The sequence below is a fragment of the Mustela nivalis genome, assembly GCF_964662115.1.
Source record: "Mustela nivalis genome assembly, chromosome: 4".
Taxonomy (NCBI): domain Eukaryota; kingdom Metazoa; phylum Chordata; class Mammalia; order Carnivora; family Mustelidae; genus Mustela; species Mustela nivalis.
Genome location: NC_139023.1, coordinates 108,408,502 through 108,422,341, shown reverse-complemented (window position 1 = coordinate 108,422,341; position 13,840 = coordinate 108,408,502). Strand labels below are relative to the sequence as shown.

General features: G+C 37.0%; 1 protein-coding gene across 2 annotated transcripts in view; it reads right to left on the bottom strand.

Moving 5' to 3' along the window:
* Positions 1 to 13,840, bottom strand: part of STPG2 (sperm tail PG-rich repeat containing 2) — a 591,266-nt gene that overhangs the window by 437,093 nt on the left and 140,333 nt on the right. For both annotated transcript variants that reach the window (XM_082729100.1, XM_082729101.1), the window contains exon 8: positions 12,480 to 12,587. In XM_082729100.1, coding sequence (XP_082585226.1) covers positions 12,480 to 12,587 — 108 coding nt within the window. The remainder of the gene's footprint in view (positions 1 to 12,479; positions 12,588 to 13,840) is intronic.

The following is a 13,840-nucleotide window of genomic DNA, read 5'->3' as shown; positions in this document are numbered from 1 at the left end:
CGGACTTCAAGCTCTATTACAAAGCTGTCATCATCAAGACAGCATGGTACAGGCACAAAAACAGACACATAGATCAATGGAACAGAATAGAGAGCCCAGAAATAGACCCTCAGCTCTATGGCCAACTAATCTTCGACAAAGCAGGAAAGAATATCCAATGGAAAAAAGACAGCCTCTTCAATAAATGGTGCTGGGAAAACTGGACAGCCACATGCAGAAAAATGAAATTGGACCATTTCCTTACACCACACACGAAAATTGACTCAAAATGGATGAAGGACCGCAATGTGAGAAAGGAATCCATCAAAATCCTTGAGGAAAACACAGGCAGCAACCTCTTCGACCTCAGCCGCAGCAACATCTTCCAAGGAACATCACCAAAGGCAAGGGAAGCAAGGGCAATAATGAACTATTGGGATTTCATCAAGATCAAAAGCTTTTGCACGGCAAAGGAAACAGTTAACAAAATCAAAAGACAACTGACAGAATGGGAGAAGATATATGCAAACGACATATCAGATAAAGGACTAGTGTCCAAAATCTATAAAGAACTTAGCAAACTCAACACCCAAAGAACAAGTATTCCAATCAAGAAATGGGCAGAAGACATGAAGAGACATTTCTGCAAAGAAGACATCCAGATGGCCAACAGACACATGAAAAAGTGCTCCATATCACTCGGTATCAGGGAAATACAAATCAAAACCGCAATGAGATATCACCTCACACCAGTCAGAATGGCAAAAATCAACAAGTCAGGAAATGACAGATGCTGGCGAGGATGCAGAGAAAGGGGAACCCTCCTATGCTGTTGGTGGGAATGCAAGCCGGTGAAGCCATTCTGGAAAACAGCATGGAGGTTCCTCAAAATGTTGAAAATAGAACTGCCCTATGACCCAGCAATTGCACTACTGGGTATTTACCCTAAAGATACAAACGTAGTGATCCGAAGGGGCACATGCACCCGAATGTTTATAGCAGCAATGTCCACAATAGCCAAACTATGGAAAGAACCTAGATGTCCATCAACAGATGAATGGATCAAGAAGATGTGGTATATATACACAATGGAATACTATGCAGCCATCAAAAGAAATGAAATCTTGTCATTTGCGACAACATGGATGGAACTAGAGCGTATCATGCTTAGCGAAATAAGTCAAGCGGAGAAATACAACTATCATATGATCTCCCTGATATGAGGAAGTGGTGATGCAACACGGGGGCTTAAGTGGGTAGAAGAATCAATGAAACAAGATGGGATTGGGAGGGAGACAAACCATAAGTCACTCTTAATCTCACAAAACAAACTGAGGGTTGCTGGGGGGGAGGGGGGTTGGGAGAAGGGGGGCAGGGTTATGGACATTGGGAAGGGTATGTGCTGTGAAGTGTGTAAACTTGGCGATTCACAGACCTGTATCCCTGGGATAAAAATATATGTTTATAAAAAATAAAAAATTAAAAGAATATAATAAAAAATAAAGCCTTCATTAAGTGGGACTTCTCTCACGATTATATTCAGGTTATGCATTTCTGAGCAGCATACTAAACAGGTGATGTAGCTTTCTTCCTCAAAATATCATTTCAGGTTGCCTGGGTGGCTCAGTGGGTTAAGCCGCTGCCTTCGGCTCAGGTCATGATCTCAGGGTCCTGGGATCGAGTCCCGCATCGGGCTCTCTGCTCAGCGGGGAGCCTGCTTCCCTCTCTCTCTCTGCCTGCCTCTCCATCTACTTGTGATTTCTCTCTGTCAAATAAATAAATAAAATCTTTTAAAATAAAAAAAAAAAAAATATATATATATATATATATATATATATCATTTCTAGGGATACATGATGTTCTTGAACCTCAGTGGTCATTTAATTTTATAAAATTGAATATTCCCTCTGCATTTATCAGTAAGCACTCAACATTCTACTGTAAGCGAGAGCCCTCTTCCCCCTAAATTATTCATTTCATCATTTATCTACTTATTTATCCACTTATTTATATATTTATAGTCCATATGGAAATATGAATACCAGTTTTAACTATTTATAATTAATATCTGTGTTTCTTTTTACCAGTAGGCAGCTCTTTAATTTGGTTCATATGTTCTTATGATATGCCATCATCTTTTTTTTTGTTTGTTCAGGTTCATCTTCCACCTACTTTGCCCAGTCCCTGCTTCTTAACATACTTAGCAAGCTGGGTTACATATCTATATATCTATATTACCTACACCTATATCTATACACACACAAATACATATACATATATATATGATTCATAATATATATATTAGAAATCATGAGTTCACATCAAACCTTCAATTCAAATCTAGACCTTTTCCACCTCCCCCAAGCCATATTTGTATGTACCTTCTTCCAAGTGAAAATGCTGATTCACAATACTGAGTTTTTGTTCAGTGTTATACATCTAAAATAGTTTCATTATTGCCTCACTCATGCCACTATAATAAGCCAACCTCCAAAAAAGAATTCAGAATTTGTTTGTAATTCTTGCACTCACTATCCCTTCCAACTTCATCCTATTCAAGAATGATGTATAGTCAAACACTGCGGTTACATGGATTATTCTTTTTCCCCCTTCAATGTGGTTATAAGTATTCACTTGGAATACAATGGTACATTTGTTTCCATTCACTTTCAGCTTTAGGGGTTTTTTTAAGCCTTCCCATTCTTATCTATTTATTTTTATTTTTGACTATATGGAACACTGACATGATTCTAAAAGACAAATATGTATTTCAAAAAGTATACTCACATGACCCTCCCTTCATTTCCCTTCTACACCATGGATGCTGCACCACTAGAGGAAAACCATCCAAACTTATAACATTTGCTTATTTTCATGGTATGGAAATTATTAGTCACACCACCACGTGGCTAATCTCACACTACCATTATAACATCAACCAACATGCAAAACCAGAAAAATTAACAGTTGGTTCCTGCAAGCCAACAGAAATGAACTCCTGCAATATACCAGCACTTCCACTCCATCTCTTTATCATCCCTTGTAGGTAACCAACTTCATTGTTTTCTGGTTTATACGTTATGTGTTTATATAAAAAATAAGCAGATATGGGTATGTTTCAGGTGTACAATATAAGGGTTGTATTATTCTATATATTACTCAGTGCTCATCAAGATAAGTATATTCTTAATCTCCTTTACTTCAACCATCCTCCCACCTATCTCCCCTCTAACAACCACAAGTTTATTCTCTATGTATAAGAGTCTGGGAGGGGGGTGGTAATTGTTTGTCTCTTTTTTTCCTTATTAGTTCATTTGTTTTGTTTCTTAAATTCGACATACAAATGAACTCATATGGTATTTGTCTTTCTCTGTCTGACTTATTTATCTTAGCATTATAACCTCTATGTCCATTCATGTCATAGCAAATGGCAAGATCTCATTATTTTTTACAGCTTATATTCCAGTGCAGTGTGTGCGCGCGTGTGTGTGTGCGCATGCCACTAATTTATCCATTCATCTACTAATGGACACTTGGGTAACCTCCATATCTTGGCTATTGCAAATAGTGTTGAAATAAAAACTTCCAAACAGACATTTTCCAAAGACATATAAATGCCCAACAGACACAGGAAAAGATGTTCATCACTAATCATTAGGGAAATGCATATCAAGATCACAAACTTAAACCTGTTAGAATTGCTAGAATCAAAAAGACAAGAAATAACATATTGGTGAGGATGTGGAGAAAAAGGAATCCTCATGCACTATTGGTGGGAATGTAAATTGATGCAGCCACTGTGGAAAACAGTGTGGAGTTTCCTTGAAAAATTAAAAATAAAATTAGTCATATGATCTAGCAATTCTTCTACTGGGTACTTAGCTAGAGAAAACAACACTAACTTGAAAAGATATATGCACCTTTCTACTTATTGCAGCATCATATGTATGTTTCTGAATTTCCTTTCTTTCTTATACAAAAGGAGTACTGATGCCTAGGCTTGATTCTGGATGAATCTAATCAGTCTCTGGAAAAGAGGAAATAAGGCAACTGAGTATGAAACTGTGTTAAAATTTCAAGGAGTCAAGATGACAGAGGAGTAGCAGACCGAAATGACATCAGGTCACAGGAGTTCAGCTAGATAGTTATCAAACCATTCCAAACACCTACAAACCCAACAGGAGATCGATGAGAAGAGGAGTAATTCTAGAAATAGAAAATCAACCACTTTCTGAAAGACAGAATGTGCAGAGAAGTGAATCCAAAGTGACAAGAAGATAGACCACGGGTGGAGGGGCCGCCTCCTAGCAAGAAGTGCAGATATGGAGCACAAAATACGAACTTTTAAAAGTCTGCTCTACTGAGGGACATCACTCCAGAGGCTAAGCAGGGGTGGAGCCCTCGTGGGGACAGTGTGGTCTCAGGTCCCGCAGGGTCAATAAAAGATCTGGAGTGTCTGAGTATAGCAGAGCTCACAGGTATCAGAGCCGGGAAACCGGCTATGGAGATAGAGCCAAAAAGAGTGAGTTCTCAGCTAGGGGGTTATCTTAAAATGTAATCTGCAGCACAGTCAGACCACTGCTCTTTGAGCAAAGACCCCACAAGAAGCAGATCTGGGGAGACCCACCTCTATCTGCTGGAAGAACAGAGTGGCTAGATCTGCCAGGTTTGGAGACTCCTAATGGGACTGTGTACCAGGCAGGGTTAGCTCGGAGCTTGGCTGGAGACCAGGGAGACAGGAATCACTGAGAGCTTTTCTCAGAGGGCATACTGAGGAGTGGGGTCTCAAGCTCCCTGCTCCTCTGGGCTGGAGATTGGGAGGCTGCAATTTTCATTCTCATCCTTTAGAGCGCTTCGGAAAGCATTCAAGGAACAAAAGCTCCAAGAGCCAACAAACCTAAGGAGATTTCTTAGCCCAGCCCCTGGCAAGGGCAGCGCAATTCCGCCTCGGGCAAAAACATTTGAGAATCATCCCCTTCCGGCAAAGACATTTGAGAATCACTACAACAGGCCCTCCCCCAGATGATCAGCAAGAACATCCAGCCAAGACCAAGCTCACTGATCAAGGAGAACAGCAGAATTCCAAGGAGGGAAAAGCAAAGCATGGAATTCATGGCTTTATCCCCATGATTCTTTAGCCTTGCAAAGTTAATTAAATTTTTTTTTATCTTATTTTTTTCTTATTCTAATTTTTTTAACTTTTCCTCTTTCCTCTTATAACATTTTTTAACTAGTTTATCTTAACAATACCTTGCTTAAAAAAAAAAAAACTTTTTAAACCTTCATTATTATAGTCATATGTTATCCTTCCTTATATCTAACTTTATTTTTTTATACATATAGGGTTTTTTCTTCTAAAAATTTTTGGGATACAATTTATTCTAATAGATCAAATTACACCTTAAATCTAGCACAGGGCTTTGTTCTAGTCTCAAACCTGAGCAAATTCTCTCCACTTTCTTTTTCTTTTTTTTTTTTTTTTTAAAGATTTTATTTATTTATCAGAGAGAGAGATGGGGAGAGAGCGAGCACAGGCAGACAGAATGGCAGGCAGAGGCAGAGGGAGAAGCAGGCTCCCTGCTGAGCAAGGAGCCCGATGTGGGACTCGATCCCAGGACGCTGGGATCATGACCTGAGCCGAAGGCAGCTGCTTAACCAACTGAGCCACTCAGGCGTCCCTCCACTTTCTTTTTCTAACCAACATATCTTATTAAAACCTTTTTTAGAATTTTTTTTAAATTTTTCATCTCTAAAGTCATATTCTATCCCTTCATCATGTTTACTCTTATTTTTGTGTATATATAAATTTCACTCTTATTTTTGTGTATATATAAATTTTTCTTTCTTTAAAATTTTGGGAGGAAAGAACAAGAGGCAGTACCAAAGGCTAGAGACCTAATCAATATGGACATATGCAATATGTCAAATCTAAAGTTCAGAATGATGATTCCAAAGGTTCTAGCTAGGCTCAAAAAAGGCATGGAAGATATTAGAGAAACCCTGTCTGGAGAAATAAAAGCCCTTTCTGGAGAAATGAAAGAACTAAAATCTAACAAAGCTGAAATCAAAAAAGCTATTAATGAGATGCAATAAAAAATAGAGGCTCTTACTGCTAGGATAAATGAGACAGAAGAGAGAATTAGTGATATAGAAGACCAAATCGTGGAGAATAGAGAAGCTAAGCAAAAGGGAGACAAAGAACTACTTGACCACAGGGGGATAATTCGAGAGATAAGTGGTACCATAAGATGAAACAATATTAGAATAATTATTAGAATAATTGGTATTCCAGAAGAAGAAATAAGAGAGAGGGGGGCAGAAGGTATATTGGAGAGAATTATTGTAGAGAATTTCCCTAATATGGCAAAGGGAACAAGCATGAAAATCCAGGAGGTACAGAGAACCCTCCATGAAATCAATAAAAATAGGTCCACACCCTGTTGTCTAACAGTAAAATTTACAAGTCTTAGCGACAAAGAGAAAATCCTGAAAGCAGCCTGGGTCAAGAAGTCTGTAACACACAATGGTAAAAATATTAGATTTGCAGCAGACTTATCCACAAAGACCTGGCAGGCCAGAAAGAACTGGCATGATATATTCAGAGCCCTAAATGAGAAAAACATGCAGCCAAGAATACTATATTCAGCTAGGCTATCATTGAAAATAGAAAGAGAGATAAAAATCTTCCAGGACAAAGAAAAACTAAAAGAATTTGTAAACACCAAACCAGCCCTACCAGAAATATTGAAAGGGGTCCTCTAAGCAAAGAGAAAGCCTAAAACTAGTAGACCAGAAAGGAAGAGAGACAATATATGGTAACAGAAGAGAGACAATATATGGTAACAGTCACCTTACAGGCAATACAGTGGCACTAAATTCATACCTTTCAATAGTTACCCTGAATGTAAATGGCATAAATGCCACAATCAAAAGACACAGAGTATCAGAATGGATAAAAAAAAAAAAACCTGTCTACAAGAAAGTCATTTTATACCCAAAGACACCTCCAGATTTAAAGTGAGGGGGTGGAAAGCAATTTACCATGCTAATGGACATCAGAAGAAAGCTGGGGTGACAATTCTTATATCAGATCAAGTAGATTTTAAGCCAAAGGCTATAATAAAAGATATCATACTCAAAGGGTCTGTCCAACAAAAAGATCTAACAATTTTCAATATCTATGCACCTAACATGGGAACAGCCAACTATATAAACCAATTAATAACAAAATCAAAGAAACACATCAACAATAATACAATAACAGGAGGGGACATTAACACCCCCTCACTGAAATGGACAGATTATCCAAGCAAAACATCAACAAGAAAATAAAGTCCTTTAATGACACACTGGACCAAATGGACATCACAGATATATTCAGAACACTGCATCCCAAAGCAACAGAATACACATTCTTCTCTAGTGCACATGGAACATTCTCCAGAATAGATCACATCCCGGGTCACAAATCAGGTCTCAACTGGTACCAAAAGATTGAGATCATTCCCTGCATATTATCAGACTACAATGCTCTGAAGCTAGAACTCAATCACAAGAGGAAAGTTGGAAAGAAACCAAATACATGGAGGCTAAAGAGCATCCTACTAAAGAATGAATGGGTTAACCAGGAAATTAAAGAAGAACTGAAAAAAATCGTGGAAATAAATGATAATGAAAATACAACTGTTCGAATCTGTGGGACACAGCAAAGGCAGTCCTGAGAGGAAAATATGTAGCGATATAAGTCTTTCTCAAGAAACAAGAAAGGTCTCAAATACACAATTTAACCCTACATCTAAAGGAGCTGGACAAAGAACAGCAAAGAAAGCCTAAACCCATCAGGAGAAGAGAAATAATAAATATCAGAGCAGAAATCAATGAAATAGAAATCAAAAAAAACAGTAGAACAAATCAATGAAACTAGGAGCTGGTTCTTTGAAAGAATAAGATTGATAAACCCCTGGCTAGACTTATCAAAAAGAAAAGAGAAAGGACCCAAATAAATAAAATCATGAATGAAAGAGGAGAGATCACAACCAACACCAAAGAAATACAAGCAATTATAAGCACATATTAGGAGCAACTATACACTAGCAAATTTGATAATCTGGAAGAAATGGATGTATTCCTAGAGACATATAAACTACCACAACTGAACCAGGAAGAAATAGAAAACCTGAATAGACCTATAACCAGCAAGGAAAGTGAAACAGTCATCAAAAATCTCCAAACAAACAAGAGCCCATTTAAAGAAGAATTAATTCTTATTTTCCTGAAACTGTGCCAAAAAATAGAAATGGAAGGAAAACTTCCAAACTCATTTTATGAGGCCAGCATCACCTTGATCTCAAAACCAGACAGGGATCCCATCAAAAAAGAGAATTACAGACCAATATCCTTGACGAACACAGATGCGAAAATTCTCACCAAAATACTAGCCAATGGGATTCACCAGTACATTAAAAGGATTATCCACCACGACCAAGTGGGATTTATTCCAGGGCTGCAAGTTTGGTTCAACATCTGCAAATCAATCAATGTGATACAATACACTAATAAAAGAAAGGAGAAGAACCATATGATACTCTCAACAGATGCTGAAAAAGCATTTGACAAAGTACAGCATCATTTCTTGATCAAAACTCTTCAATATATAGAGATAGAGGGTACATACCTCAATATCATCAAAGCCATCTATGAAAACCCCACAGTGAATATCATTCTCAATGGAGAGAAACTGAGAGCTTTTCCATTAAGATCAGGAACATGGCAGGGATGTCCATTATCACCATTGCTATTCCACATAGTACTAGAAGTCCTAGCCTCAGCAATCAGACAACAAAAAGAAATTAAAGGCATCCATTTTGGCAAAGAAGAAGTCAAACTATCACTCCTTGCAGATGATATGATACTTTATGTGGAAAACCAAAAGACTCCACTCCAAATCTGCTAGAACTTGTACAGGAATTCAGTAAAGTGTCGGGATATAAAATCAATGCACAGAAATCAGTTGCATTTCTTTATACCAACAACAAGACAAAAGAAAGATAAATTAAGGAGTCAATCTCATTTACAGTTGCACCCAAAACCATAAGATACCTAGGAATAAATGTAACCAAAGAGGCAAAGAATCTATACTCAGAAAACTATAAAGTATTCATGAAAGAAATTGAGAAAGACACAAAGAAATGGAAAAACGTTCCATGCTCATGGATTGGAAGAACAAATGTTGTACAATATCTATGCTACCTAAAGCAATCTACAGATTTAATGCAATCCCAATCAAAATCCCACCCATTTTTTTCAAAGAAATGGAACAAATAATCCTGAAATTTATATGGAACTCAAAAAGACTTTGAATAGCCAGAGAAATGTTGAAAAAGAAAGCCAAAGTTGGTGGCATCAGAATTCCAGACTTCAAGCTCTATTACAAAGCTGTCATCATCAGGGCGCCTGGGTGGCTCAGTGGGTTAAAGCCTCTGCTTTCGGCTCAGGCCATGATCCCAGAGTCCTGGGATTGAGCCCCGCATCGGGCTCTCTGCTCAGCAGTGAACCTGCTTTCCTTCCTCTCTCTCTGCCTGCCTCTCTGCCTACCTGTGATCTCTGTCTGTCAAATAAATTTAAAAAAAAAAATTTAAAAAGAAAAAAAAAGCTGTCATCATCAAAAAAGTATGGTACTGGCACAAAGACAGACATATAGATCAATGGAACAGAAGAGAGAGCCCGGAAATAGACCCTCAACTCTGTGGTCAACTAATCTTCGACAAAGCAGGAAAGAATGTCTAATGGAAAAAAGTCTCTTCAACAAATGGTTCTGGGAAAATTGGACAGCCACATGCAGGAAAATGGGACATTTCCTTATACCACACATGAAAATAGACTCAAAATGGATGAAGGACCTCAATGTGAGAAAGGAATCCATCAAAATCCTTGAGGAGAACACAGGCAGCAACCTCTTTGACCTCAGCCACAGTAACATCTTCCTAGGAACATCACCAACGGCAAGGGAAGCAAGGGCAAAAATGACTTCATCAAGATCAAAAGCTTTTGCATAGCAAAGGAAACAGTCAACAAAACCAAAAGACAACTGACAGAATAGGAGAAGATATTTGCAAATAACATATCAGATAAAGGGCTAGTATCCAAAATCTATAAAGAGCATAGCAAACTCAACACCCAAACAACAAATAATCCAATCAAGAAATGGGCAGAGGCCATGAACAAACATTTCTGCAAACATGACATCCAGATAGCCAACACACACATGAAAAAGTGCTCCACATCACTTGGCATCAAGGAAATACAAATCAAAACCACAATGAGATACCACCTCACACCAGTCAGAATGGCTAAAATTAACAAGTCAGGAAACGACAGATGCTGGCGAGTATGTGGAGAAAGGGGAATCCTCTTACATTGTTGGTGGGAATGCAAGCTGGTGCAGCCACTCTGAAAAACATGGGGGCTCCTCAAAAAGTTGAAAGTAGAGCTACCCTATGACCCCGCAATTGCACTACTGGGTATTAACCCTAAAGATACAAATGTAGTGATCTGAAGGGGCACGTGCACCCTAATGTTTATATAGCAGCAATGTCCACAATAGCCAAACAAACTATGGAAAGAACCTAGATGTCCATCAACAGATGAATGGATAAAGCAGACGTGGTATGTATGTGTGTGTGTGTATGTATATATTTACACACACACACAATGAAATACTATGCAGCCATCAAAAGAAATGAAATCTTGCCATTTGCAACGACGTGGATGGAACTAGAGGGTATTACGCTGAGCGAAATAAGTCAATCAGAGAAAGACAATTATCATATTAACTCCCTGATATGAGGAATTTGAGAGGCAACATGGGGGGTTTGGGGGTAGGGAAGGAAAAAAGAAACAAGATGGGATTGGGAGGGAGACAAACTGTAAGAGACTCTTAATCTCACAAAACAAACTGAGGGTTGCCAGGGAGTGGGTATGGAGAGGATGGTTGGGTTATGGACATTGGGGAGGGTATGTGCTATGGTGAGTGCTATGAAGTGTGTAAGCCTGATGATTCACAGACCTGTACCCCTGGGACTAATAATACATTATCTATTAATTTAAAAAATTTCAATTCCAAAAAAAAGTGTTAAAATTTCCCAGGTGTTTTTAATACACAGCAAGACTAAGCACCATTGTTATAAAAGAAATCTTATGTTTTAAAAACTAATAGTTGAAGATCTAAGAAATTCAATGCATTTAGATAAAAAACAAAGGAACTCCTTAACTAAAATAAATATTTAGAAAAATGTCTATTTCTAGAAATAGAAAATTCTATTCTATTCTAGAAACCAAAAATTATGTTTTCTTCATCATCCCCTTAAAGTTTATATCATATTTTCGATTTCTGAAAATATATTCAAAATTTTGTAACTGATGCCAAATGATATCAAATAAGGTCTATATATTAGAGGAATAGAAACAGCTTAAGAACTGAGGGCTCTAGTTATGAAAGTGATATTTTTTTAAAAATCAAGGATACACATACACACACACTCAAAATATTCTATTCTCACACATCTGTTTTATAAAGTACCTTAAATACTATCAAGTCGCTCAAGGCAGACACCTGGTATTCATTCTTGATTCTTCCCAGTCCCTCAGCACAATGTCTAACCCATTAAAAAGTCATGTTAATTATGTCTCCAAAAATATACCTGCAATTCATCTCCTTATCTCCAAGGAGGTGCCTCTTAAGCACAATGAAACTACAGTAACTTCTAGGCATGTGAAAGTTTATAACCTTCCTGATAACCTAAAATAAATTAAATAACCTAATACCTAAGATAAATTAAACTAATAACCTAAGATAAATTAAAATAATCAGAGCTGAATGTAGTACAGTTGAATAAATACTGCAACTACCTTGATCTAGAGGCTGCCACATTATAAAAGTTTGCTGGTATTAAATTGCCATGGAAATATCTTAGATACCTTCAAGTTGCCTTGGTATATACCCTGGAAAATGTGATACAATTACTGTGAAATATACTCTTGTATCACAAATAAAGACCCTAGTTGCAGTTGTAGATTTGTAGATATGTTCTATCCCCACCCTCCACAGAAAGCCTTCAGAACCTTCTCTGAAAAATATGAATGTCTTTAAAGATTACATGTTAATACTCTACTTATTCACTGGCAGAGTACATTTTAAAACTCAGACTAAATCTCTTATAAGCTAAACTGAACGTTCACATATACAAATTTAAAATGTTTAATAGATGGTTTCAATTCAAATATTCACCTTTGCATGTTACTATTAATATTATAATCTTATTTCATTTCATTTTACCCATATAATTCTGGCAGTATGATTTGCCCTATCCATGTCTGTTTCCAATTTGCTTAAATATCACTTTTCTTTTTATGATCTCCCTAAACACTATCAGATTTGTTGCTTGCTGGCTTCACATTGTATCTATTATGTTCTATGTATGAAAATGACTATAGAACATTACCTGGGATTGAGAAAGAAAAGCAGGTGATGCATCATTTACACTTGGTATCATACTTTCGGCCTTCTGAAATTGACTTTTAATGTCATATTTTCCAGGCCCTGGTACTCCCTAAATTACAGAAAGAAAAAATACATGTTCTCATTAAGAAAGCATCTATAGTACCTAAGGGAACAGTTCGCTAAATATGTGAACCAAAGCTACAGGGTTTTTAAGCAAATTCCTATGTGATACTACCAAAGTACTTCATTAAAAGGAAAGCCAGAACAAACTTCTTAAGAGAAACAATGAAAAAACTTCTCTTAGCAAAGCTCCCTAGGAACCTGAAAAACACACTGCTTGAAACTTTGCTGCCCTCTACTGATAGAGCACAGACAAGATGGTCTATTCACATAATTAAACATTACAATGAATAAAAGTGGCTCCTATATTTTTTCTATTTAAATATATACAACCAAATCTTCTCTAAGAAAATATTTCACTGTCTTTTCAAATTTCTCTTAACCAATAGGCTACTTCTTTTCCAACAAAGAAGCTTCAGGATATATTTTATTTCAAACACAAATGTAAAAAAATGGAAAAAAAGTAAGACATTAAGTTTTAACCAGATGCTTTACAAGAGATAAAAATTAATTCAGTAAATTCCGAGGTTGACTTTTTTATTATCTTAATTAAACATACCTAACTTTATATGTATAAATATGTATCAAGAATTTAAACACATATATATTTATCAAACATATACAAGAAGTGCTATTTTAAAATATAACAGAAAGTGTTATATATTAATCATCAAATACTTTAATTACCTTGACAGAGTTCCTTTCACAGTATAAAAAGGTTTCCAATCTTCTGTTTGATATATACCTCCTCTACTTTTCTATAGTTAAAAGAATTATTTCTGAATTTATGAAATACGTACTTGGATATATAATAAAATTCCCTCAGCAAATCCTGTCATCTCTATCATTATTATATGTCCAAAGCCAACATTTTCTCTCCACCTTCACAGACACCATGATCCAAGCCTCCATCTTTCACCAGGATCTTTCTGATTGCACCCCACTTCGACGTGGCCTTGCCCTCCTTCAGTCCACTTTCAACATGGCAGCTAGTGCTGGATCTGGTTAGACTGCACCACTTGCCTTCTCAAATCCATCCAATGCCTCGTAATCTCACTCTGAACAAAATTCAAGGTCCTTAATATGATATGAATTTCACCCCAGACACACTATCACCACTCTAACTAATCTCCTATTACTCTCAGATTTCCACTCACTCTGTTTATCACAAAGATCAGGCATATATCAACCTGAGGACTTTTGCACTCTTTGTCTGAGATGTTCTCCTAAATAGCTCCATAG